The sequence below is a fragment of the Penicillium vulpinum genome, assembly GCF_028829585.1.
Source record: "Penicillium vulpinum strain IBT 29486 chromosome Unknown utg000004l_segment0_segment0, whole genome shotgun sequence".
In the NCBI taxonomy this organism is placed as follows: domain Eukaryota; kingdom Fungi; phylum Ascomycota; class Eurotiomycetes; order Eurotiales; family Aspergillaceae; genus Penicillium; species Penicillium vulpinum.
Window position 1 is genome coordinate 1,636,899 of NW_026643244.1, and position 26,643 is coordinate 1,663,541.

General features: G+C 46.4%; 10 protein-coding genes across 10 annotated transcripts; 6 read left to right on the plus strand and 4 right to left on the minus strand.

The window, feature by feature from the left end:
• Window positions 1-240: 240 nt before the first annotated feature.
• Window positions 241-1,897, plus strand: N7479_009175 (transcriptional regulator family TF; the record flags this gene model as incomplete). The annotated part of the gene is made up of 3 exons (XM_057256868.1): window positions 241-1,007; window positions 1,078-1,295; window positions 1,356-1,897. Coding segments are annotated over 3 exons (1,527 nt in total), but the record flags the coding sequence as incomplete, so codon positions are not given.
• Window positions 1,898-1,976: 79 nt separating this feature from the next.
• On the minus strand, window positions 1,977-3,195 carry N7479_009176 (isopenicillin N synthase family dioxygenase; the record flags this gene model as incomplete). The annotated part of the gene is made up of 3 exons (XM_057256869.1): window positions 1,977-2,027; window positions 2,089-2,735; window positions 2,817-3,195. The coding sequence occupies 3 exons, from the start codon at window positions 3,193-3,195 to the stop codon at window positions 1,977-1,979; spliced, it is 1,077 nt and encodes a 358-aa protein (XP_057104327.1).
• A 480-nt stretch (window positions 3,196-3,675) lies between these two features.
• On the plus strand, window positions 3,676-5,629 carry N7479_009177 (nucleobase cation symporter-1 family protein; the record flags this gene model as incomplete). The annotated part of the gene is made up of 6 exons (XM_057256870.1): window positions 3,676-4,115; window positions 4,172-4,276; window positions 4,329-4,704; window positions 4,758-4,900; window positions 4,952-5,022; window positions 5,085-5,629. 6 exons carry the CDS (start codon window positions 3,676-3,678, stop codon window positions 5,627-5,629), a joined length of 1,680 nt encoding a protein of 559 aa, XP_057104328.1.
• A 694-nt stretch (window positions 5,630-6,323) lies between these two features.
• N7479_009178 (DUF3425 domain-containing protein) lies at window positions 6,324-7,310 on the plus strand (the record flags this gene model as incomplete). Its single annotated transcript, XM_057256871.1, has 1 exon — window positions 6,324-7,310. The coding sequence occupies one exon, from the start codon at window positions 6,324-6,326 to the stop codon at window positions 7,308-7,310; it is 987 nt and encodes a 328-aa protein (XP_057104329.1).
• Window positions 7,311-8,106: 796 nt separating this feature from the next.
• N7479_009179 (acetoacetate decarboxylase family protein) lies at window positions 8,107-8,841 on the plus strand (the record flags this gene model as incomplete). The annotated part of the gene is made up of 1 exon (XM_057256872.1): window positions 8,107-8,841. One exon carries the CDS (start codon window positions 8,107-8,109, stop codon window positions 8,839-8,841), a length of 735 nt encoding a protein of 244 aa, XP_057104330.1.
• An 83-nt stretch (window positions 8,842-8,924) lies between these two features.
• N7479_009180 (Aldo/keto reductase subgroup) lies at window positions 8,925-10,094 on the minus strand (the record flags this gene model as incomplete). Its single annotated transcript, XM_057256873.1, has 3 exons — window positions 8,925-8,964; window positions 9,022-9,561; window positions 9,658-10,094. 3 exons carry the CDS (start codon window positions 10,092-10,094, stop codon window positions 8,925-8,927), a joined length of 1,017 nt encoding a protein of 338 aa, XP_057104331.1.
• A 601-nt stretch (window positions 10,095-10,695) lies between these two features.
• N7479_009181 (uncharacterized protein) lies at window positions 10,696-12,701 on the minus strand (the record flags this gene model as incomplete). Its single annotated transcript, XM_057256874.1, has 7 exons — window positions 10,696-11,326; window positions 11,414-11,600; window positions 11,677-11,816; window positions 11,875-11,983; window positions 12,054-12,202; window positions 12,268-12,445; window positions 12,515-12,701. The coding sequence occupies 7 exons, from the start codon at window positions 12,699-12,701 to the stop codon at window positions 10,696-10,698; spliced, it is 1,581 nt and encodes a 526-aa protein (XP_057104332.1).
• Window positions 12,702-15,397: 2,696 nt separating this feature from the next.
• N7479_009182 (uncharacterized protein) lies at window positions 15,398-19,190 on the minus strand (the record flags this gene model as incomplete). The annotated part of the gene is made up of 14 exons (XM_057256875.1): window positions 15,398-15,711; window positions 15,775-15,866; window positions 15,921-16,038; window positions 16,119-16,335; window positions 16,394-16,452; window positions 16,505-16,589; window positions 16,666-17,026; window positions 17,082-17,108; window positions 17,161-17,333; window positions 17,386-17,564; window positions 17,623-17,678; window positions 17,728-18,227; window positions 18,290-18,342; window positions 18,398-19,190. 14 exons carry the CDS (start codon window positions 19,188-19,190, stop codon window positions 15,398-15,400), a joined length of 3,027 nt encoding a protein of 1,008 aa, XP_057104333.1.
• Window positions 19,191-20,243: 1,053 nt separating this feature from the next.
• Window positions 20,244-22,112, plus strand: N7479_009183 (uncharacterized protein; the record flags this gene model as incomplete). The annotated part of the gene is made up of 1 exon (XM_057256876.1): window positions 20,244-22,112. One exon carries the CDS (start codon window positions 20,244-20,246, stop codon window positions 22,110-22,112), a length of 1,869 nt encoding a protein of 622 aa, XP_057104334.1.
• Window positions 22,113-23,502: 1,390 nt separating this feature from the next.
• Window positions 23,503-25,483, plus strand: N7479_009184 (DUF3176 domain-containing protein; the record flags this gene model as incomplete). Its single annotated transcript, XM_057256877.1, has 4 exons — window positions 23,503-24,065; window positions 24,114-24,286; window positions 24,339-25,231; window positions 25,280-25,483. The coding sequence occupies 4 exons, from the start codon at window positions 23,503-23,505 to the stop codon at window positions 25,481-25,483; spliced, it is 1,833 nt and encodes a 610-aa protein (XP_057104335.1).
• Window positions 25,484-26,643: the final 1,160 nt, after the last annotated feature.

Genomic DNA, 26,643 nt, shown 5'->3' on the forward strand with positions numbered 1-26,643 from the left:
CAGGTAGGTAGCCTAATAAACTTCCATTATTTATTGAGGATGGTTATGGGGTTAATCGGATATCAAATAGGCTTGAATGCTCTCTTCCATCCACATCTGCTATCACCAGCCCAGATTCAGGATCTATTGGTAGACCAGAGAGGACGTCTACCCAGCCTATTGAATGCCATTGCGCAAACCGGTATTTATAATTTTGTCTGTATAAACCGAGGCTCTTTTTACTGACTAATGTCTACTAGGCTTGACGCTCTGGAAACCTCACTCTCTGAAATGAAAGAATTGTTAAAATCTCACCTTCTCGGCAATGACCGGCCAATGATAAGAGATTTTGCGAATCAAATGCACGGAACAAGCAGCAATTTAAACCCGAGAAAAGATATCGATAGCCAAGCCACGAGGCATGTGCCATCGGAGACCGATATATCGGCAACCACCGACATCCAACCAGCACCAATCGCAGTGGTGCGCCACGTTGGAAGTCTAATCACCGAGCGGGTGACAACTGGGGAAAACGACTCGCTTCGGGGAAATATGACCCAGATGGGCTTGGATTCAGACAACTTCGCCAGTGTTTTCAAGCATGGCTTCGACCAGATATCATCATGGTACCCATTCCCACATGAAACTCATACGGATCTAAAGCAGAACCATCCTCTGCTATTTGCCATGTGTCTACTAGCAGGTATTCGGGCAACGGCTGGTCTAAACCGCACAAACTTGCACATAACCCTTCATACATTGGTCAAGTCTCACTTGGGCATGAAGACTCTAGAGACGCCCGTTGATATCTCTACCATACATGCCATGCTTATTTTCAGTGCTTGGAGCTTTGGACCACTTGTGCCAGGTGGTAAGTATATCGACAGCTGGCTGATGAGCAGCACGACTATCACCCACTGCATGCTCAGCTTCCCTCTATCTGAGCTTGTGTCTCTCGTAGGATTGTACGATGAAACCAATCGGAACATGTGCAGGATGTGGATTCAGGCGTCGCTGGTGCATCTAAAGTACGTACTTCCAAGCTACAGTGGTAAGCCCACTTCTAAATATGGACATAAAAGCTGACTAGGTTCCAAGATTTGCAATCGGCACCGGTCGGCCATCAGTGGTTCCATGCGAACGTCTTCATCAGTGGACGGAGATTGTCAAGTACCCCGGGTTTGAAGCGTTCGATCACATCATTGCAGCAGAGCTCAAGCTCTATATTCACCTGTACGAAGCTATCTACCACACCGTCAGCTCCGTGCCAGAGGCCTGGGAAATGGTCAATAGATGGGGACGCAAATACCTTGGAGGTGAGCAAGTTAATCTAAGCGCGCTGGTGGAGGTATTACTATGCTGACTTTTAAACACAGAAGGCACCGATGTACTAAGATGGGCGCACTCTTGCGCGTCTCTCATACTATCTCGCTGGGAACTGGCAAAGCATAATCAAACCACGTCTCCCGACTCGCTGATGCGCAATGAGCGTACCAATGAGCTGACCGAAACGGTGATTCGCCATGCTCAGCTGGTAGTGAGAGAGATTCTTATCCTCTCCACCGCTGATAATGCGTTTGTTAGACCAACATACGACTACCTGCTTACCGCATACGCGGGCATTACCCTAGCGGAGTACTGCTCGAGTATATCGGATGTGCACGCAACATATACGTTGATGGAGGATGTACGGACGCAGGCTAGGATCCCTAGGAGTATTGAGGGGGTATTTAGTTGGGCAACGAATGTTGTACAGAAGAAGGCAAAGGACTTTTTGGATTTGAAAGCGGCAGTAGTTCCCGAGGACACCTTTTATTCATATCCAGGCTCGGTCGCAGACTGGGCGCCGTTTCGGTTTATTGACTCAATGCCCGCTTCTGACTGGGAGGCGATGAATGGGCCTATGCAACAATTTTAAAATCTATGAATCGCGTTGTCTGTTATTTGACTGTAATTTGAATTGAAATACATGTCTCCTCGAGTACTAGTCCTTATCTTCAAGAAGAAATAGGCTTTCCGTGTGCGAGTTCAAGTCGGTTTCGATGCCACTAGACGCGAAGGTTAGGCATATGCAATACCGAAAAAGTATAGAATGGGGGTGGAAGTTACCTTTCCACAAGAGATAGCCTCATAAAGCGCAGGATGAGTCTCGTCAATACACGAAGGCACAACCTTACAAACTGAATCGGGATTGAAACCCAGGAAGAAAGGCATCGAGTACCTGGAGGTAGGCTGGCGATTATAAACCCTGTGCACTGTAGACTTGAACTTATTATTCGAAAGACGCTGGAGGAAATCGCCAATATTGACCACCAGCGTGCCAGCAATAGGCCGGGCATCGAGCCACTCATCGCTGGCCGACAGGACCTGCAAACCGCCAGACATATCCTGCCACAGAAGAGTGACACACTGGATATCAGTATGCGAGCCGATGCCGACGTCAACATCCCCGTTGTTTTCCTCGAGCGCATCGGCTGGGGTAGCGGGATAGTGTACGTAAAGCCCGTCTGCGCCGGGGTTCGTGGTCACAGAGTCAAAATAGTCTTCCGGCATGCCTAGAGCAAGCGCGAAGATACGGATTATCTTGCGTGCGAGCATGAGGCGGTGCTGGTAAAATTTAATAGTTGTTTCCTGGAACCCAGGGAGATGGCTTGTTGTCTCCCATGCGAAGTCATCTTCGGTGGATAGTGTGTCCGCGTTGGGGACAGTTGGATCGTTCCTGGGATTGTAGCGCAGAGAAAATGTCTCTTTGCGATCTGGGAACGTTTTTTGTTAGTCATCCGCGATATGACAGGGATATGCCTGCCTTGGTGGGGGTGGGAGGGAGAAGTGTTTACCCCTGGTTTCGGTTTTGTTAATTTGGGTAGTTCCGAGCCCATGCCATCCATCTGCATTCTTTTGCGTCTTGCTTGATGCTAGTTGTTTCTTTTCGATTGGCTGGTCGAAGAAAGCTTGTGCTTGAGATAGCGCATTCTGAATAAGCTCTTCTGAGATCCCGTGGTTTTTGATGTAGAAAAAACCCGTGCTCTCGGCCGCCGCCCTGACTTTGGACGCGATGGACTTTCTCGCTTCTAGATCCCTGTCGATAGAGGCGAGATCTATGACCGGGATCTCATCATCGGTTGGTGGGCGCGGAGGAGCAGTTGATACCCGGCGGAATTCTGGCCCGCTCAGTGTCAGGAGTTCGACTTGGGTATATTCGACCAGGGTTGCCATTGTTAATTCGAGATATAACCAATACCAAGTCGAGGATGCTCGTGAATTTATCCACGTTTTCTCCCCCGCAATGCGTTCGGAAGATTATTGAGGTCAAATCCACCGGGGACCGTCGGACAAGTGTCGGACGGCAATCGCCGGCCTATCTACGCCCACATGCATGGGGGGAATGATAAGCCAAGATAGACTTACATTTGTTACATTTGCTTTTTATTCTCGTGAGGAGATAGCATCGGCTTCCCGATTATGGGTGTTTTGTAGGCTGCCAGTGGACAGTTCAGAGTTAACTCCTTATCAGTCAATTGGCCATTTTAGAAGCCCTAAACAGCATATATCCTACACGTACTTCTCCATCCTTTTCCCCCTTTGTTCAAGTTTCAGAATTTGCCACTAAGATCATCACTCTTATTCGACCCATCTTTACCATCTTATTCTTTTACTCCACACTATACCCCACCAACCCAATCCACAATCTCCATCATGTCCAAACTATCACGGCTCCATGAGCTCTTAATAGTGAAAAGAACTGCAAGAGATGGACTCGATCGCCCCGTTGATATGCTTGACAATGACTCTATCCGACCGACACCAGTAAAAGAGCGAACATGGTCCCAACTCACCTATATCATGTTCTGGTTCTCTGCGACTGCGAACGTCAGCAATCTATACACAGCTTCCACGGGAATGTCCATGGGACTGACTATGTGGGAAGCGATCGGGTGCTCCTTCGCAGGCCAGATTCTTGCCGGTGTGTTGATGGCTATCAACGGACGTGGTGGTGCTATGTACCGCATTCCCTTCCCCGTTCTTTGTCGCGCCAGCTTTGGACATTGGGGAGCATTATGGCCGACTTTTAATCGTGCGGCCATGTCAATTGTATGGAACGGTGTGAATTCCGTTCAGGGAGGGCAATGTTTATAGTGAGCTTTCGTTCTTTGGAACCTCCAAGAGTGTGATTATTGACCTTTGTTTCTAGTGTCTTCCTCCATGCTATATTCCCTTCCATTGAAAATATCCCGGATAAGATGGGATCCAAGTCGGCTTTGACCTCAGCACAAATGATGTGTTTCTTCGTCTATTGGTACAGTGACTAGTATCTGAATACTAGATCTGTTGCTAACCAATCTCGACAGGTTTATCAATTGCGCATTCTTGATAGTGCCGGTACCGAAAATGAAGGGCCTGGTCTATGCCAAAGTCGTGGTCTATTTCGGCGCAGCCTTTGCTATGCTGGGATGGACTGTGAGCCTGGCCGGTGGCTCTCTGAAGTCAATTAATGCACCCTCAGAGATTAAGGGCACCGAGAAAAGTTATCTTATTTTCAAGTTTTTGTTCTTGGGACTTGCAAGTTGCGGAACTTTCATTTCCAACGCGTCTGATCTCCAGCGATATGCTACAAAGCCTAATGATGTCCTCATCGGCCAGTTTGTCAGCTTCCCATTGTCGAACTTTTTAGTTGCTATTCTCGGCAACCTCATCGCATCAGCTAGCAAAGAAATCTTCGGAGAGGTTTGTTATATCAAAAGCCTTGCTTGAAATTTGAACTGACGGAAATTCTCTAGCTTATCTGGAACCCTCTGCAATTCTTGGATAAATTGATGGAAGGAGAGCGGTACACCTCTGGCAACCGCACGGCCTGTGCCTTTATTGCTCTGGCATTCGTTTATTCAACTGTCTTTTCTGCCATTTTCGAGAACTCTATCCCGTAAGAATCCTATTTTCACACATTGATAATCCGAATACTAACAATCATCAGTGCGGGTAACGACATTGCAGCTCTGCTACCACGATACATTTCAGTCAAACGAGGATTCTTCATCTGCGCCGGTAAGAGAAGAAGAAAAACTTCAATCCCGCTTGCCTCAACCTAAAGCTAACAAATCCACTAGTCCTCTCCTACGCCATCTGCCCCTGGTATCTCCTCGCATCAGCCTCAATCTTCATCACATTCCTCTCCTCCTACCAAATCTTCCTATCAGCAATCACCGGAATTCTGATCTGCGACTACTACGTTATCCGCCGAGGACTACTCAACATTCCGGCCCTCTATGTCACGAAACCAAGTCCGTACCGATACTTCCACGGATTTAACTGGCGCGCATTCTTGGCCTATGTTATTGCTATTGCGCCGAACTTCTACGGTTTCCTTTTCCAGATGGGTGTCAAGGCACCTCTAGGTATCCAGCGATTCTACTATATCGCTTACCCTACCGGTCTGATAATCGCATTTGGCGTTTATTACTTGTCATGTTTGGCTTCCGCCCCGCCTGATATGAAGAAGGCATCTGGATGGATGGAGCCCAAGGACTTTGTGGAAGATGATGATGTCGTTGGGAGTGATGGGTATACCATCGATGCAGTTGATCCTGGTTACGCGGAGAAGGGGGCTGTTGCGGTTACTCGAACAACTCATGGTGAAAAGAGTTCATTTTAATGAGATATGTCTCGTTGGTCGTTTTTAGAGATGCTCATGTTGCAAAAGGAAGCATGATTAATATTTGGGTGCTATAGCTTAATCTCTACCACTGTTGTCTATAGATATAGAATTTGAGACATTTCATTTTCATCTAACTCGGTTTGTTTAGCACAGTAGTTATGGATGGAGTGAATAGGTACTAAATTTTGAAATTGATAGAGTCTGTATGCCGAATCATCATTTATATGCATAATTTATCATTCATTGATTGCTACTAAACGCGTTTTTTGCAAAATTGAGTTGAGGGTTTCGGTTACCATCGCGGCAACTGGCAGGTGGTAGAAATATATTAGTAATACACCCGCTCCACTTCCCGAAGGCCCGAGGTCTCTCCCGACCTCAAGATGTACGTGCATGCACCCCGCCTTACTCTCCCTCTTCCTTATTCTCCTAACAGTCAATAATCCCGTTACATATTCGCCCCACTACTCATGGCTGGTTCTATCATACAAGAACAGCATTGCGCTAAGAGTCGTCCTTCTTCACCTTTACCTTGGGTCAAGGAGAGACGAAAATACCAAAATGCAAGGGCACAACGTCGACGTCGTCAGTAAACCACGATTCATGTCGCCACCAGCTCGCCATCGATTGACCGCTTATTGATTGACGAATACTAATATGCTTCTGCCATGCATTTCTAGGAGCTAAAAAAATGGGGCTGCTTGCACATAATTTCCCGATAGGGTCCCATAGAAGGCCCGACCACACAGACGAACCATCCTCCGAACTAGCCGTGGAAGAAATGGGAGAGATCTTCCCAGAATACCGACTTCCCTCGACGATATGCGGCACCGGCTTTTCCAATGAGCATATGACCAAGTCATCTTCTGCCAGCTGGGACATGTTGTTACACTCTTTGGCAACAGACTCAGAACGCGCAAATGTGGCTTCCATCATGGCAGCTGAAAATCTAGGGTTTAGAGATATTATCAAATACGGGATAATTCTTATGGGCTCAGCCATTGACTCGGAGTCTTTCGAGCGTGCCCTGTGCGCTCCTTTGAAGTCCTGGACGGAGTACCTTGCCGAAACTTTGGGCGATCTGGATATCGGAGCTGTATGCAGCGTCGGAATGCGTTTCTTAGCAAGTCTACAGGGACCAGCCGATGACCCTTTCAAAATTTCTCGTTCCCTGACTCGCACTCGTCAATTGTTGGATCCGCCCGTCCACTCTACCTTCCCCACCACCCCATGGCTGACGTTCGCACCTGCCTGCGTGATCAATGCGCATCTTCTATCAATTCCTCTTGCGGATATCATGAACCCCAATACCCGATCCTCTTTCTCGTGTGTCTCATCTCCCGTGGTGCTTGCTTCGAGCCTTTCACCAACCTGGGAGCAGCTCACGATCCCACATTATCGTTATATCGATACGCTGCCATGGCCGTCCGTAAGGTCACGGCTTATCATATCCTTGCACAGTAACCCTCCCATGATTGACCACGGTGAGTTCGCCAACGATTTGGTAAACAATGGCGTCCGGTGTTGGATCTCATCCCCCGGCTCCTGGCCTGGAGCAGATGCCCCATGGCACGCTCGGTGCTGGGAAGTTATGCCGTGGTTCTCCGATCGATGGCGGCTTATCTTTCAAAGTTATATCATCGATGCGAACCCGTTGTATCGATACCAAGAGTCATAAAGTATCTACTGCGTTATGAACATATGTATTGAGACATGATGGATAATAATTGTAGGCATAGCATTTAGTTAACTTGGAATAAACCTGCCTGGAATCACAGCCTTCTAGTGACTATGTAAATTATACAAAATTTCATATATGTATATACCAGTACTCCGTAGTTTGGACTATATTGTTCGAGCAATTGATTGGTGTTACTTTACGACTTTCTTTACAAGTTTTGGAAGCAATTGATTACCCTAATCATAATGCACATCGCTTTCTTGATGCATAAATACCAATACGGAGTATATTTTATCACACTCATGTGAATCCGCCTGGTATGGGATTTCTCGCATGCAATTGTATGATGCATTATGCCGAATAGCCCAAGAGATGCCAAGCCTACCGTGTCAGCATTAGAGTTTATTGTGGATCTAGCACCCGCACCCCCACATTCTAACCTTGGTTCGGACCTAGGTACTTTACCTATACAACGTACGGTACTGCACGGGAGTAGGTAAGCTGATGATCCTAACAAACTTTGAATTGTGCTCGACTGCATTATTCCCAGGTTGAAGATGTGTGCTCCTGGAGTTAACACCGGACTTTGCGGGAACTTGAGATTCCGGGACTCCGGTACTGTTAACAGCCGATCATCACAGCCGACGCCCAAATGTATGGTAGACATGTGCATACATAAAACATTATATTTTAGGTATGTAGAAGTATATAATGTCTTGCTAATTGCACTTCCACTTAGCTAGGTGTTTCCAAAAATCATCACTCTTTTTTCATAATACTTTAGTCCCTGGGAATGCCTTTTGGAACTCTCTCCGTCAGCGCCAATGCGGTGCCTCAATTTGCTCCTCCATACACGTTGGATACTCAGCACTTCAGTGATGTTACCCTCCTCAAGATTTCCTACCGTGTCACCTCCGCGAGCATTCGTCATTTGGTGCCAGATGTACTCGAGCTGGAAGATGAGCCATTGGTCTCTGCCATGCTAGTCGACTATGGCATGAGCACTGTCGGCGCATATAAAGAGTATGTCCACTCTGTCGATGTGAATTATAAAGGCAAAGCCTTCACATATTGTCTCTCTTTGATCCTGAACAACGAATCTGCCATCTTCTGCGGCCGTGAGCAATACGGCTATCCTAAGCGTTTCGGGCAGGTTTCCCTCAATATAGACACTGGCTCACACATCTTACGGGGCCATGTCGAGAGACCAGTGGGACAAATGCTTGCCAACTTTAATTTCGCACCCTCGACTCTCCTTCCCGCTGTATCTCAGACTATCCCGGGATTGAACCTTCGCGTAATCCCCTCGCCACTGGCAAATCACCCGCCATCGGTTAAGGAGCTGGTGCCTGCGATCATGGATATCACACCGAAGGAAGTTTGGCTTGGGTCTGGATCTGTCTCCTTCCCGGAACCTTCCGTCTTTGATCCTATGCATGAACTGGAAATTCTCCGTTACGAGCCAGCTGTGCTGATCCGTGGAGCAAGCTGTGTGCTAAACATGCCTACTGAGATTTTTCAATTGTAAATAATGATTAATCAACACATAGATTCAATCAAACTATGTCAATTGTAAATACATATTGGACGTGGCAAGAAACTGCTGTCCCTCTACAGCGCCGGTGTATCGGCAAAGATATTGCCCATCAGACTATATAAGTGGTCAGTGAAGAGCGCCAAACATCGACAATAATGGAAGGCCACTTACAAAGTAGGGTACCGATCGCCAGGAATTTCCGTTCGCTCTACCAAGTCGCGGATATCCTGCACCTCCTTGTCTGTCAGCTCCAGCAGAGCAGCCGCAGTATTTTCATCGACTCTCTTGGGAGACCTGGTTCCCGGAATGGGGAAAATATCGGGTCCCTGGGCAAGTAGCCACGCGATAGCAACCTGTGCAGGGGTAGTCTGATGCGCCTGAGCCACAACCTTCAGGCCGTTGACCAACTCCAAGATCTTAGGGAAGTTCTGCTCGGAGTACTTAGGTGCCATGCTACGGAAGTCACCCTCGGGGATATCAGCGGAAGACTGAATCTCTCCAGTCAGGATTCCACGGCCGATGGGGCTGTACGCTACAACCGCGATACCCAACTCACGGCAGGTCTTCAAGATATTGACAGTAGGTGACTCGATGTCCAGTGCAAAGGCACTGTACTCCACTTGGTATGCGGTAATGGGGTGGACAGCGTGGGCTCGACGGAGAGTTGCTGCTGAAACTTCAGACAAGCCGAGGTACCGGATCTTTCCTTGGCTGTATAGTCAATCCGTTAGTGATAGGCTAATTTAGTTAGATTAGAGAAGTGGGGAACGGAGGAGTGAAGGGAGGGGTGGAGGGGCATTGTCTTACTTTTTCAACTCCACCATAGCTTCGACAGTCTTCTCAATAGGCGTCACACCATCCGCACGATGGCAGTAGTACAAGTCAATGGTATCAATACCAAGACTCGCAAGACTTTTCGCACAAGCTTGCTTGACATATTCGGGATCAGAGCGGACAGACATGCCCACCTTCGGGTCGCGCTGGAGAGCGAACTTAGAGGCGAGGAAAATGTCGTCACGCTTGCCAGAGCGCTTGAACCATTCGCCAACGATGGCTTCACTTTCGCCATACAGATCGGCAGTATCCCAAAACCTCTGTCCAGTGGCATGTGCATGCTCCAGCAAAGCGACGGTCTCGTCAAGGGATCCTGCTGGACCGTAGGCTCCACCAATGCTCATCAGGCCAAAGCCAACGGCAGGTACCATAGGGCCGTTGCGGCCGAGGGGTCGAATGGGAATCGACATTGTTGCGTGGAGATTGTAAGATCTATATTCAGAGCAAAGTGTGAATGAACTGAAAAACAAATTACCCTTGGGATGATGGTGCTCTTTAAATATGTTCCCATGGATGGAATTAAGGGACTAGACTAATATGATAATGCCGGCATTGGTTGAATTACAGTTTATGAGCACAATTACAAGATACAAACCATCGGAGTTAAGAACGGACTTAGCCAGATATTGGAATCCACCTTGACGCACCATGATCGGCCAGCTGTGACTTCCGATGCAGGTCAATAGCCCCTCGGTCCTTTTGTGATCTGTACTCACGAAAAAAAAAACAAGAAATCTGCTGACCGGTACCGATCAATTTTTTTTAAAAAAAAAGCCTGTCTATATGGCGCCCAAACCGAAGTAGCATACATAGGTGTTCAGGTAGTAAAAGTTGAGGGTGGAAGTAGTAAAATTATATTCTCTCGATGTATACAGAGACTGATTTCTGCCAAAGAAAGATCGGGGGAAAACATAGCTGCTATAGATTTCGTGTGACCGGAACGCGTGGTCCATGACCGGCCTGTGTAAAGTATGGAAACATGTTTTGTATGTTGTTGCTCTACCTCGGAACTTATGTTCTGTCGTACTTGTGGAAGATGACCCAAAAGATGCAAGTAACCACAAACATGATCCCTGTCACCACACCCCAGCTAACGACCAGTAGGGGATTGTGGGATAACGGAGTGAGAGCAATTCCGAGAATCGAACCAATTGCAGTCATAAGCGCATATATGGACTGAATCACACTCTTCATATCCTTCGGGGCCTGCTTATAGGCATATTCACTCCCCGTAACGAATGCAAAGATCTCCGCTAGGGCGACCAGTACGTACATCGGTACAGTGACGAATATATTCACATGGTTAGGAAGTCTATGATTATAGGCTTCACACTCTGTCGGATACTGATAACAAGGTCCTGCATGATAAATCATCACCTGTACAGCGGTTCCGTATGCAAGGGCTAGCGTCATGAATAATAATCCCACGGTGATGCGGGACATTGGCTTAAACTGGATTTTCCGTCTCTCCAAGGCTGGATATAATAATTTCTGGATCGCTATACCGAGAATAACAAGTGCGATTGCATTACTTGTTTTGATAGCGTCGTTGGGGATGCCCATTGTTTGCATCTGGGCAGCTTGGGATATGCCGTTGCTAGAGGCTTGGCCAACACAGAGCCAAAGGGCTGGCCAAGCACAGCTGATTTTGGGGGTCATGAGTCAGACAGGATATTTCACTTTTGCAGAGACACCATGAAGATAGTAGGATAGGCAAGGAAGGACACACCAGACTTTAACGGCCTTGAAGCCTGAGCAAATCCCAGCGTGGAACTCCTCGGTCCATGGTACGGTCCTGTTATAAATTGCTTTTTGATATGCCGGAGAGGACGTCTTTAGTTTGAACCCATTTTTGATCGAACAGCCCACCACTTTGCATGCAGTTGGGAGCACTGTTCCTGAGGACGGGGCTTGCACTGCAGCCATGAATGGATTAGATCTATTGAAGGGACTTTCCTTAAGGGTATGCACTATTCAGAGCAAAATACTTACCAAATGCCTTGTCACCAATTTGCAGTAGAATGACTGAGAGCAACATGCAGGTGAAAGATACAATGTATGCTGCCCAGAAGCCAACCTTCTCCTCCAAGACGGTGGTGGCGATACTGCTTAGAGAGCCTGCATTGAGCATCCTGTAGTAGCTAAAATTAGATGCAGCCTAATATAGCATGTGGAGTTTCGTAAAATCACCAGAAGTAGACGCTATAGATGTATGTAATTGTTTGATCTCGGGTGATTACCACCAGTTCGCCCTTTTCCGTGACTTTGATCCGAGATCGGACCTCATCATACTGGTCCGCTGTTACTGTAGTCAATAAACATGACAGAGGATTCTCATGAACCAAGATAACAGTAGTAGAGAACCCTACCGATAAAAGGAACAATAGTCGATTGACACCCACCAAGTCCAATCGCGATTAATACTAGCCCGGTGATGAATCCGCCGGGTCCAGCGCCTGCTTCCATAGCTGGGGGAATAGATGTGAAGAGCATGATTGCGAGACCAATCAGATAAATACTATATTCCGAGAGGAAAACCACCGGGTTAGAGGTAAGCGATGGAAAGACTGTCGAATAACGTACCCAGTTGCCCATTTAATCATCTTATATTTTCCCCACCACCCATCGGCAATGGCACCAGTGAGCATGGGCAGAATATATACAATGGTCGTGAAAGCATAATTGATCCTCGTCGCCATTGCCTCGCCGAGGCCAAGTACTCCTGGGATTCTGTCGTTGGGTCCATATTGGATTGAGTTTTCTACACTCCGTATTTTCAGATGTAAGCGATCTTTCCAATTCAAGATTCAAGGAGATGCAAGTTACTCACGGAACGTAGCCTGCACACCATAATAGCTGAATCGTTCGGCAGCAGCAATCAAGCAAGCCAGCCACACTCGCCCAGGCAATTTGTCCGCCACATTCGGAAGGGTTTGCACCTCCTCGAGCGTAGCCTCACGGAGTTGTCCATCGGGGCTTTCTCCCGTGACGGGATGCGCCTGCAATTCTGTCTTCATGGCGTGATAGTCAGCAAGTAGATAGAAAACACAGACGATATGAGAATACAGAGCAGGAAACGGGGCATTTGAATAGATATAAAATAAATACATTATTCTTGAGGATCCTTGTTCTCCGATACTCATCAGATCGGAATCTAATCTCAGTCTCATAGATCGGGATCTGGTAGTAGGCCAATGATAACGCCGGATAGACCATTAGATGCGGAGTCCGGAGTTCACCCACCGAAATTATGTGGTGTTTTCGGAGTTCTTTTCTGCGGTAATTACATTGCTGCATCTTGGTTCGTTGGCTGGTGTTTATAAAAGTCCACTTGTTCCGGATCATAATTACGGATCAATACCACTATCAGCATGATGTGTACAAATTGAATATTCTTGCCCTATAGGCCCTTTGAATATAAATTTCCAACACTACCCGGTTCTTGGTGTGGTGACCTTACCCCCTTTCGCTTCGTAGGCTCTCACCGCTTTTAAGGGTAGGTCTCTGCGTAGTAGGTCATTTAAAGCGGAACTAAACCACTCATCCCTGGATCTTTCGACCCGCAAGCCCAACGGGTTATATCCTTTTTGACCTCCTTTTCTTTCCTTACCCAATTTCTTCCATCAAAATGTCGCCAAATTCGAAACCCGACATATTCACATACGCTGATTTTGACCTCCAAGCTCTGTGCCGTCAAGCGAGCGCGCTGCGGCAGGGCGTTTTATGTGCCTGTGACCGCGATCAACGTCCCGCCTCGGGAAGTTTTAACTGGGCTATCTTTATTTTGTTTGAAGATAGGGTACGATGGGTCTTTAGATCTGTATACACTAGAACGTTTATACCAATAGAAATAGGAATAAAGCTACTAGCAAGTGAAGCTGCTACGCTCCGATACCTCGGGGCTTATAGCGATATTCCAGTTCCAGAAGTATACCACTATTGGTAACGAAATCTCCTAGACCGCAAGCTTCTAGTACTAATATATCACAGTGCTTTATCTGATAATGATATCGGTATTCCGTTTATTTTTATGAGTGAGGCGCCTGGTAGGCCACTCTCAAAATTTTGGAGATCAGCCGGTTCTCCTAGCAAAGCCAAGATTCTCTCCCAGTTAGGCGGTATTACCTAGAAGCTTTTACAGTTACGATTTGATAAAATAAGCTCACTCTTTGAAGATGAATTCTTCAAGATCAAGGAATATCTCTCACGTGGTTATATATTATATAGACGATATTCTTTAGAGATCCCACGAGGACCTTTTACTTCCGAGGCGGAGTTCTATAACAGCCTTGTTTCTGCGTTCTTAGAGTATACAGAAATTTCGCAGTTATTATATTATTGCTTTGTGGTACCCGTTCCTTCGCGGGACGACTATCAATCCAGTATATAATATAAGAGCGCTGTAGACCTATAGAACGACTTTGTAACTGTTAGAGGTAAGACCGACTCGTCGGACAACAGATTGGATTATATTATCGCAGGCGACGCTCTCCGCGATATTATACGGAAACTTAAACTCCTAACTGTCAATTCGGAGACTTTTCCGTTGTACTACCCTGATCTGAGTGTCAATAATATATATATTAATGATAATTATAATATCACCTGTGTTATCGACTAGGTATTCGCTTGATCTATTCCTAAATCAATACTTTTAATTATACTAGGATTACCACAATACCACAACGAAATTAGTTCGGAGTTATATATACCTTCTATAGATAGCTTTATTTCTGCTATACCTAGGTCGATAGACGAGACGTCAATCCACAGATATTACGATTCCCTAGAGCGGAGCTAAGTCTCTTGGAGATTAAGCCAACTCCTCAGTCTAGACTCAATTAGTGATTACACCCTCTTTGCTACAGTTTGGTACTTTGCCTATAGACCTAAATAGGACCTAGGCTATCACTTCTTACGACAGTGGAGTTCGCCTCACTATATCCGGCTTTATAACGAAGTTCAACAGGAGGATCAGCCACTTTCGAAAATTCAAAAGTATAAACAAGCTTATTTTCGAAACAAAGATCTTAGAGAGACAATAGCTAAGAAGCTAACGCTTATATCCGAATGGAAAATGTGGTTTACTACCAATCATACGCCGAGACTTCGGAAAGATATATTTATCGCTTCTCCTAAGTTATGGAAGTGGATTCAACAATTTGTGCAGGACTAGGAAGATATATCTTGACGAGTCTACACCGGACATCAAAGTATCAAGCCAATACGCTCAACTAAGACATCCCACGGATCATTGGTCTCATTATGTTTCACATTCTCAAAATTAGATTGCACATCAAACATTGTTTGGGGGAAATACCCTCACGATAGTACCAGACTGCGGCACCAGCGATATAGAATTCTCTCTTTTCCGCGCTAGTTGGTGGAGTTGGAATCTCTGGTGAGGTCGGTGGGTGGGGACGGACTTTTTTTAGGCATACCTAGTGTTCAAATACCGTGATTCTTTCCTAGGTTCTAGTTCCCACGAGCACGGTGCCACATTTATATTGTCGATTTTTCGCACTCGCCTCTCACAAAAATTTTTCCCACATAATATGGGCGCTTAACGGCGAGGCATCAGGTAGTTGGCGGCACTCGATGAAATTAACAGTCTTTAACAGACCTGAAAAAACAAACATTTTTAACATCATGCCAACTGAATGATTTACCTTTGACCCAAGAGAATATATTTCCAGTTAAGCTTCAACTAATTCTAATTGAGCTCTCGTAAAACATCCTGCGTACTCTGCAGGATCTCTTCTGTTCTGGCAAAACGGGATCTGAGCCCATGCGCCAATTCAGGCGCCTGTTCCGCCTCCGAGACTTGACCTTCGACTGTAACAACCGCATGGAAATCTCTCACCATACTCTCTATCTGCTCGCTTATGCTGGTTTCCAAATCATTGAAACAGTCAGTCACAACTTCCGTGTACTCGCTGTGGGCTAAGTTAGAGAATTTGACAAACAGCCTCGAATGCGTCAGATGGTCATTCATGAGATTTTTCCGGCGGAGGTCACTTCCAGTTCCTAGACGATGTGGTTAATATAACGATGCACAAAGGTAATAATCTTCATGATTGTTTAACCAACCTCGCTCTTGGTTGATGGCGGCATAAGCGGGTCGCATCAGGCCTGAGATAAACGAGCTGGCATGGCCATACAGCATGTCCCGCTTTGTGAGTCTAGCAAAACAGTTAGAATCCAGATTGCGATTATCAATCTCCCGGACGTCATACTCAAATCTTTCAATAATCTTCTGGAAAGAGTCTCGGATATGATCCTCAATGCACTCTTGCCTGGACCTCATGCTTTGTTGCAGGTTTTCGAGGGCGTAGGGCGCAAGTTCAATATGCGCTACAGAAAGCTGTCAGAAGGCCATGTTTCTACAGGAAAGCATGCAACAAAAGCAATAGTCTAAACCAAGGAATACTTACCCTCGATCTCTGCTCGCAATCTTTCAAAAGTAAGGCGGGTTTCTCCCACCAATGTCCCCATCTGGGCTTGTAGCCAATCCAGTATGTTCTCCCATTGCAGATCTAGCCCATCACGAGCTGGCTGGACTAGCTCATTATTCCAGCAACGATAAGGCTGCTTTCCGGTTGAGTATTCCCCAAATTTGCGACAGAAGGCAGTATAAGTGCCATGGGCCCACTGTCAATATAATCAGAATTGTATTGTGTAGCTGGGGGCTCTTTTTAGGGAAACTCACCCCTTCCCATTGCAGGCTGATTTGAATACTCTCGGCTTTCCAGCGACGTCGAGAATTTTCTAGTGGAATTCATTAGAGCTGAGACCAAAGCCATTGCACGAAGTAGCTCACGAATAACTTCAGTAATGGATGCACTGAATAAATCATCTAACGCCTGACGCGCGATCCGAACATGTGATCGAGAAGAAATAAATTCCTATTGACTATCAGAAATATTTCTGCCTTTAGAAAATTGGTTAGGGACTTGAGGTACCCTCCTGGGTCAGACATACCCGGCGAAGAGCCTCTCGTGCGTTTTCCAAAACACGTCGCAGGATAGCGGATCTTTCAGCCGTAACCGAATCCGTTCCCGACAATGCCCACTGACGTATAGATCCCAACAAAGCTGGCACTTGGTGTTCCAGGAACGCGGATGTTGAACGCATTTGACTTTCTGCGGGTACCAATTGGCAGTAACGGCGCAGCTCGCGAATTCCTGAAAGATCAACGTATGCATCCGCCTGGGTCTTCCCACCAGAGCGGTATTTGGAGTAGAGCGTATTACTGATAGAAAAAACTCTGATATCTGCGTGCCTTCTAATAAGTTCTTGTGATACTAGGGAATTTCGCCGATTGATGAGAAAATTTTCAATGCTGGTTCATGAATTAGCACCAACATATACCGTGATCTCATGGATCCGTAACCCACCGGAAATTCAACTCGCCCTCCTTTTCTCTGCTATATATTCAGCGAATGGGATCATTGCACCTTGAAATCAAGAACTTACCGTAGATCATATCCCTTGAGCGCGAGTTCTGCTCGTCTTGCTCCGCGCGCTTTTCGTAGACGCAACTCAGCCTGTTGAATTTGTTTCTGAATAGCCTGGATATCTGTGTTCATTCGCCTTACCTGAAGAGCATCTGGTGTGTTTCCACGCGCAGATTCTTCGGGCGATATAACCTAGGGAGACAGGTCAGTAAGCAACTTCCAGATTGAAAGTCATTGTTCATACCTCCGACTTTGATAAAATCACTCGCCGCGGTTGGCTAGGTCTGCACCTTCGCATGACGTCTTGTATTGATGGATTTGTACTAGCGCGAGCGATATCCGCCACGACAAAGACTTCGTCACAACTATGAGCAAGGTACCGTTCGGTCGCTCGTACCCTCGCAAAGTTAAGATCGCTGAACCCTAATGTTGGTGAGTTGAAAGCAAACCCTAGTGTGGGAATGGGATCCTCGGCGCATACCAGGTAGATCAGCCAATATTAATCCGGTTTTTAAAATCGGGGAACTGAGATATACCCTGCAAAGGTATTAGATACGAGTCGTCCATTGAAGAACTTTGCACAAACCTGATCAATTTGACAAATGGCCATAGTGCAGGTTTACCATCACCCATGCTACTGGCAGTCAACAGGTCAAGGGTGTCTTTGCATTCTTTGAGGTTACCAGCAATCGCAGAGTACTCAAGCGCATCAGACCCGCCAGGTCGCAGTGCTAACCCGGCATACGCCCATCGCTCTAACTCCGCAAGAAGGGTTGATTCAGCCCCATCAGAGTCATCGGAAAGAAACTCCATCGTCAATCTTGGTTGGTTGCTGAACAAAGATTGAAATGTTTCCCAGGCTCTATCAGCCGAATCGCGGCACTTGTGCTGTTCTTCCTGCGATTTCAGCTCCTGGAAGGAAGAAGTGATATGGAAGTCACGGAAGCTCGAGAGAAGCTCCTCCAGCAGCTCTTTCATTTCTTGCGTAGTCATAAATTGCGCTTCAATAGTGAAAGGCCCGGTGTGATTGATATCCACGTGTCGGAATTCAGTCACAACGCAGGTGCAAGCCGCGCCCTCGCCACTCTGCGGTTGAGTCTCAATAAGCATGCACTACCAAAAGAACCAAATAGAACAGTGGGACATACTGAACGTGCCAGACTCTGCTGATCAAGTAAAGAGTTTATCAAAGAGCTTTTGCCTGCCCGAAATTTAGAAACCGAAGCCACACATCCAAGACTAAGGGGAAATCATACCAACCCCGGAGTCTCCGATGAATCCTACGGTCCGACTTTCTGGATACTCAAACATGCTCATTCTTTTCGTCCGCTCATATAAAGAATACAAATCAGTAGACTGGTCTTGGTTCAGCCCAGATAGTCCCATCATGTCGGCCAGACCAGCTAGCTGCGCTTTCACTTCTTTCAGACCAGCCTGAAGCCGACGATTATAGACTGGGGCGGCAGGGAGTGGCTCTTCACGAATATCACTGGTCATGTTCTCAGTATCTTCCTCCATGTCGCTGTATTGATCGCTTTCTGTTCCACCCTCACTGTCTGTAACGTTACCCGAGGCATGACTTTCGCCACGGCCACTTTGGGATACATAGGCTCCAGGGATGTGCACTCTATCTGTACCATCATCTGAGGATATGGAATCGGCCCTCTCCTCCCTAGCATCAGTATATGAACTGGCTTGGGTTGTGCTGGACAATATGGACCCATTTCTCGCGGAGTTTCGGCTGCCACGAGAGCGGGTTACGAGGTTCCGCCTCGGACTCGGAGTGGCATTATGCTGCTGTGCATATGTAGAAGGTGAGCTACCTGGGCTCAGCCATGCAGTTGGCGACCTAGCTCGAGGAGTAGTCATCTGGCCCGCGGAATCGTTGAGGGTCAAGTTTTGAAAGAGCAGAGGGGCTGGTCTCGGAGATTGTGGGGTTGACGCAGCACTCGCTTCGTCACTGCGGTCTCGAGATGACGATGAAGCCGTGAAGACCACCGTAGACAGTGAGCCTGCTGAAAAGGTAAATTCAGAAGATGGCACGCTCATAATGGGATGTTACTTGTGGGAGGTGTCGAAGCATAGGTTTGGACCCATGATTTGTAAAAAAGAGAGCCTAAAACCGAACCTACAACATAAGGCAATGAAAATTGTCCATTAGGGAAGATCAACCCTTATCTTGAAACATTGGGGCGATGGGGCCGTGGCGCTATTTGCTGCAAGTAGCTGCGCCGCATTGCAGCGCTCCATTTCAACTCCCCGCTCGCGGCACTTATGCTGAACTATTTTGTCGCTTGGCGACGTGATTATCGTGTTAGTTCGCAATATTTGTTGCTAGACCTAGAATTTGCGCATAGTATGTGTCTTGGCTGGCTTGAGAAGCGTTGCACGAATGGCAACTTTAGGGCTCCATTTGTCCCTGATCAGTTAGTGTAGCGCGCGCATTTTAATCCCTGCCACAAAAAGGCGCGATGTCATGCAGCTACTTTGAATAGCCAATGGAAAAGTCCTTGAGACGGAAATAAATCGTACTTTTGCCATGAAAAACATGCTAATTCCGGACGAAATTGGGGGTTCTTAGGGTACCCCTCATATGATGGATGCCAAAAAAATCGAGTGTGGTGTGGCCAAATGGAAATATTTTTATCTGACCCTAGTGAAGACTGTGGAAAGCGTTATCATTGATGCGCCCGTTAAGCTTACGAGGTGGGCATCCTATGAGAACTGATCTGAATGTTAACTGACCTTGGTGTGTCGTGTGTCGTGTGTGGGGAAAGGCGGGTAGCTGAGACAGGCAGATGAGAGACGTGTTTATGCGGATTCCAGCTCAGGGAGACTAAACTTTAGACGCCTATTTTATAATAGTTCATCACAGCATACCTGAAGGTAAAAATTGTGTGGACGGGCTATCTGCTTCACCAAGCCCATACATTTAAATCAATCACCGAGACAGTAATACACCTCCAGGGCTTCCAGGGCCATCGGAAGATGACTCAGCAGGGCTGATAAAAAAATCCATGAAAAGCTTCAAAACTAACGATTTCCCGGGATGAGAAATCCTCATAGAGATTTTGGTGAGAAAATTGACTATCAATATTTCGCATGACTTACAATCGCCCCCTGCCCATTTCCGGAGTGTGGGAACACCCTGATGCTTATATTGAGGCCCTGCTCTGCTTCTCTACTACGTCGGTGCTCTTCATGAATTTATGCGGTGGCGTGCATATGGTTGACTTTCTGATCCGGGAGCCCGATCTTTATACAACAATCCTGCCAAAAGATTGGATATCTTTCTTTGAACAGCATGATATTCAAAATATCATCCATCTACTCCTACGAGAGGACATCGAGCACTTACGAGGCGCCGGCGGGCCTTCCATAGATCAAAGCAGCCGTACTTGGAATGGAGGAGCGTTTCCTCCACAGAGTCTGTTAGACTATATATTCAACATCCGTCAACTGTCACTCCAACGAGAAATGTGTATCTCATCTTCGAAGCGGATCGAATTACCAAAGCAAGTTGCTATGCATATGAACCGAAAAAAAGTACACGAGGTTGAATGCTTTTCTCAACATGTCGCATCTTTATCAGACGCTGTCAATAAGCGCCGCGGTGAGCCAGTCACTCATATTGTGGACTTTGGGTCTGGACAGAACTATCTTGGACGGACACTGGCTAGCCCGCCTTACTATAAGCATATCATCGCAATTGAGCGCAAGCATCAGTACATTAGCGGTGCCAAGAGTATGGATGTTCGAGCCAAGTTGGCAAAGAACCCGAATGCTCAATATGTTCACAAGAACAAAAGTCCTTGCGATGGTTACAACGGAGCTCCAGAAGTGACTGTGTTTGAAACGACGGATACCTCCCAACCGATGACAGAAGGCTCGCAGGTCTCAGATGTCCCTTTTTTCGAGATGCTGGGTAAAATTAGCCTTCAACCTGACGAGCTACTTGGATCCCCCACACAAAGCCCATTGCGAGAAAAGCTGCCGAAGCCAGAGATCCATACCCGCGGTACTCTCAGTTATATCGAGCATGAAATCCAAGATGGATACTTAGAGCCCGTTATCGACCACATCATCCATCCATCCCCTGCTGCAACTTCGGATGGGAAAGAAAAAGAAGAGAGCGATGCTAGATTGATGGTCGTTTCTCTTCACTCTTGCGGAAACCTTGTTCACCACGGTCTACGGTCCCTGATCCTAAACCCTTCAATTGTGGCTGTTGCTATGATCGGTTGCTGCTACAATTTGTTGACGGAACGCCTCGGTCCAAACACACATGACCTCCCTATTCTTCAATCCCTCCACCCTCGACTGAAAGAAACTGGAACATCATATGATCCGCACGGATTCCCCATGTCTAAATACTACGAGAATTTCCGAAGTCCCGGAGCAACGACAGGCATGAAGCTTAACATCACAGCTCGTGCACTGGCCGTGCAGGCTCCATACAATTGGGGCGTCAGTGACAGTGAAGTTTCCTTTACCCGTCACTTCTTCCGTGCTCTTCTTCAGCGTATTCTCGTTGATCGAAACGTCCTTCCTAAGCCCTCTGCGCTAGAAGATAACTTCTCTGATGGAACTTGCTCAGAAGCTAAAACCAACTCTATTATTCTCGGAGCATTGCCGAAAGCCTCTTTCAAGTCCTTTACTGCATATGTTCGTGCTGCAACGATCAAGATGAGTCGAGACCCGATTTATGGTTCCAAGGTGCAGGAGCATATTGCTACCCTGACTGATGAGGAGATTGACTGCTACGAGGCTCAGTACCTCCACACGAGGAAACATATGAGTGTTGTGTGGAGCTTAATGGCGTTCAGTGCGCAGCTCGTCGAGGCTATCATTGTCGTGGATCGATGGCAATTCCTTCGGGAACAGGACTCGGTCAAAGACTGTTGGGTTCAGTCGGTGTTTGACTACAGTGAGAGCCCGCGTAACCTGGCGGTCATTGGACTAAAAAAGTGATAAGAAAAATATAAACACAATTAAGAAACTACCAATCATCGTCGACGAAAAACCCTGTCATGACCTCTTCCAATGAGGATCGCAGGACTCGAAGTATGTACATGTACGGAGTAGATCTATACTGATCTATACGACCCGCGGAAGTGGGGCATGGAGATTTATGTGATCTCGCTTATCCGCGCACAACTATACTAGTAGAACTCGGAGCAAGTATTAGAAGCTCAGAGTTCTGAATGTGAAGACCCCACTATGTAGGGTCTTAGATAGATCAATCAGAGTGAGAGGAGTTCTACGATACTACTGCGAATGCATGACACTAGTACCGCTTTTATTCAAACTGAACTCTTGTCATGCATTCGCAGTAGTATCGTAGAACTCCTCTCACTCTGATTGATCTATCTAAGACCGTATGTAGGGTCTTCACAAACCCCTTCGGTATAAGAGAGCGTTCACGTACGAACTGCTCAACTGCTACAGTGTCGATGCTAGCACCATACTAAGTTGGATATAATTCCCATATGAAATCACCACTACTTCAGATCACGGTATATTATAGCTATTCCACTGCTATCTCCGTTTACAACATCTTCCCTTACTTCGCTTGACGTATGGACTCAGCGATAATAACCCTGGAAGCTCACTCGCATTCCGTTATAGGTACTATGTGTCCGAGGACTACCCGTTTGTTCCCGAGGTACCCACCAAATACCTATTCAGGATGCGGCTGATCAACCTTGCAATCATCTAGCCTATTAATAGATTATTAGAGACAACACACCACATTATTTCGACCTATGAATACTTAAATAATTTCTAGTTCATAGCCCTTCAGCGTTTTCTCGATAAGGTCGTCATTCAATCATTGAGCGCTATCTCTTAGAGCCACCCGATCTTGTTTTCTTTTCTAGTGGTTAAAGACACCTACGACTAACCTACGACCCAGTCACCCCAACACACCCCCTCAGGCACAAACCCTGAAAATTTCTGTCATCAATTTTAGCAGAAATTATGTGTCGGAGCTAGTAATTATAACATTGATTCACCTAATTTCGGCTGTATAATCTTATGAAATGCCAAAAAAAAAAGAGCTATTTCCTTCAATTAGAATCAAATCTGACATCTAGAGAGAGTCCGGGCTATGCTGCTCCGTATTAGGTATCGCTTTGACATTCTTACATGCAAGTCCGCCTCCTGGTGTGCTTTGTCCCTCTCTAGAACTACTACAACATTCCGTATCTCTTTCCTTCACTTCACGTACGGATTCAGCGATAATAAGCTCACTCGCCTTCTCCTATCGAAAATACCTATTTTTTCCGTAGGTATCTCGTTTGATTGTGTAACCTATCTCTTTCCTCCCCGATAGATTATCGGGTCGTTGCACTTCTACGAGATGGAATCCAGCCATTACGTTGAAATGACAGGAAGACCACACTCAGCCTCGATATCGAGTGTACATTCCCATGGCCACTTCATCGAAGGCCTCTTTGTAGAGAGCGAAAACAATCCCAACGGAGAGGGACAGTCACTAAGACCTCTAATGGAGACAGGTCCCGACCCGGCACTCGGGCCACTAGCTGAATCTATTGAAAACGAAGAAGAGGAAAACAAACCGACGAAAGACATATCCTATACACCTATTTCACACTGCTTTATCTGGGAAGGTCTAGCACTAGTTATCTCACTTGTATTGCTGATAACCATCACTATTGTCTTGTCTCAGTTCGACGGCCGCCCGCAGCCTACCTGGAATTACGTATCGCTGAACTCTTTGATCTCCTGGTTGAGCACTATTTCCAAGGGATGTGTTCTATTTGCCACCAGCGAGGCATTGGGACAATTAAAATGGGTTTGGTTTACTCAAAAGACCCGTTCGCTGCCTGATCTAGGCACTTTTGATAGAGCCACTCGAGGCTTCTATGGCAGTGCAGAGCTGATCTGGAGTCTCCGAGCGAAGTAGTTTGGCCATAATCCCATGCTTTTATCAAAAAACTAATTATATAGACACTTCGCAGTTTTGGGCAGTCTGGCAGTTATCCTCGCTCTCGCCATCGACCCCTTCACTCAAAATTTGATCCACTACTACTCCAACCTGGTCACTGATGTCTCGCAAATCGCAACTGTATCGACAAGCTTTGTTTACGACGTGACCGGTTTAACGATTCACCCTGGCGCCGGTCTGTTCAATTTAACGCGTCTCATCTGAACCTCCACTGACTGGGCCCATAGCATGGTACGTGGACCCAATATTCAAGGCCAATATCTACAATTCACTACTCAACAACGACAAAACAAAACCCTGGTCTATCCCACAGTATACTTGTGGCACTGGCAACTGCACCTGGGATCCAATTGCTGCACTAGAACTGAGCTCGAGCTGTACGAACGTTACAGATCAGCTGAAGTTTGTTTGCTATGACGATAAAGAATTTATTTCTAAATTTGGAGCGCCGAACTGCTCTGTCAATCTTTTGGGCAGCACTACCTCGGCGAGCTTTGTGTTGAATCAATCACACGGCTACCCAGTCTCTGTGGCATATGTCAAATCAAATAATGCCTTGGCATATAAGAGTACAAACCACTATACCACCCAAATGATCGCTCCAGATGGGCTGCTTCTAGAAGGCCCATTTGAGCTGGGGAGGACCAAATGGCAGGCAATGGAATGCGCCCTGATGCCCACCGTTCGAAGCTTCCGCACAAGCGTCACGAATGGCATCTACCATGAAGAGACCCTAGCTATCTGGAAGAACCTCACACCCATACTTCAAGGCTCTGATTACTCTTTCAATCCACCGTGGAGACCAAACATGGGAATAGAGCATAACCAGAGCTTTTTATTAAGCGTACTGTCCATCCAAGCGATGGAAGGCTTCTTCAAAAATATATTCACTGGCCGCGCGGAACTCACTTCCCAATACGGTATGATATTTTCTTCTTACGGCGGCGGTTCTTATGCTGGTACCGATATCATTCAGGCCATTTCACATGACAACATTACCGGTTGCAATGTCAACACTGCCGAGAAACTTGGATGTGTCATGGAAAATGTCGCTGCGGCAGCGTCCAAGACTTTTCGCGACTCGGCGGCTACTGACGATGGCCCAGGAAACGGCACGATTGTTGGCCATGCAAAGTCCAGCACGACTTAAATTTCTGTGCATTGGCAGTGGATTGCTCTCCCGGCTCTAGTGTGGCTTCTAGGTGTTGTGACACTGGTAGGTACCATGTGGAAGAGTCGACGGAGTAGCGTTCCTAGCTGGAAGAATGATGTGGTACCTTTGCTGTTCTTGCATAAAAATGGCCAGGATGAGGGAGTCTCGCTCAAAGCGAGATTATACAAAAGCGAAGATAAGATGGTGTTAGGTGAATAGCTGATATATACCTTGGTAGATTACAAGGGTATTCTTTTCTAATGTACCCATCATTATACATAGAAATTACTCTCTGTAGTTCACACATTTTCCCGCCCTTTTTTAGAAGATTTGGGTAACCTGATAATTGAACACAATTGAACAGACTTGACTTTAGGTTTCAGTTGAATTTTCAAAGATAGCCAAACCTGTAAGAGACTCCGAAGGGATTTTAATTCTCTGTGCGGGACTGAAGAATGAACGGAAACGTATGTACAGACACTAGTCAAAAGTATCTTCCCACTCCATTTTTCGGCTACCCCCATCAAATATATATATCTGCATTGTACAGCACTACACAACCATATAATAAGCTAATTTAATTCAGTAAAAAACATATTAATAATTGATAACCGCACAATTGAATTCTCGCTTAATATTTTGTATAATACCCCTTCGCCCTACGCACTGCTGCCAAACGTCTCCCTATACTCAATATTAATCTATCAATCTTCACCTGCGGAATCGCCTCCCAGGCCTTGACTAGGCACTCTTTAAAATACTGCCAGTCAGATAGGCTTCTTCCTATCTCAATAAGCTCTGGAAAGAGCCTAAAAAGGGTCAATTTTAACCACCGCTATACCGGTTCAATTGGGTTTAAATCAGGTGAGTGTGGAGGCCAATCCTCGACGTAAATCCTATGCGTTTTAAACCACTCCTGTGTCTCCTTTGCTGTATAAATCCTTGCGTTATCTTGCTGAAAGGTAGTTTGGGGGGTATAGAAAGGGACTAGACCTTTTTCAAGCGCTAATATATATGACTTTGCAGTATAACCTCTCCCAGAAGGTGAATCTTTATCCCGCTCTATAATTATTAACGGTGTACGACCTCTAACCCAGATTCCACCCCAAACCATCTGTGAGATATCTTTTATATAGGCCTTAATATTTATTAGATCACGGCGGAAGCCCTCTGGCTGAAAACGGAAGTACTATTGTGGTCTAACATTCGAGGTTCGTTGCACCGAACACTCGTCCGAAAAGATCTACCTCTGAAAGCTTTCGCGCTGCCATTTTTGAGTATATCGAAGGCGCTTCCTAGTAAGGGCCTTTCCAATTGGTATCTTCCTTTTTGTAAGATACTTTGAGAGGCCAAATTGCTTAAAGATTCGCTGTATAGTT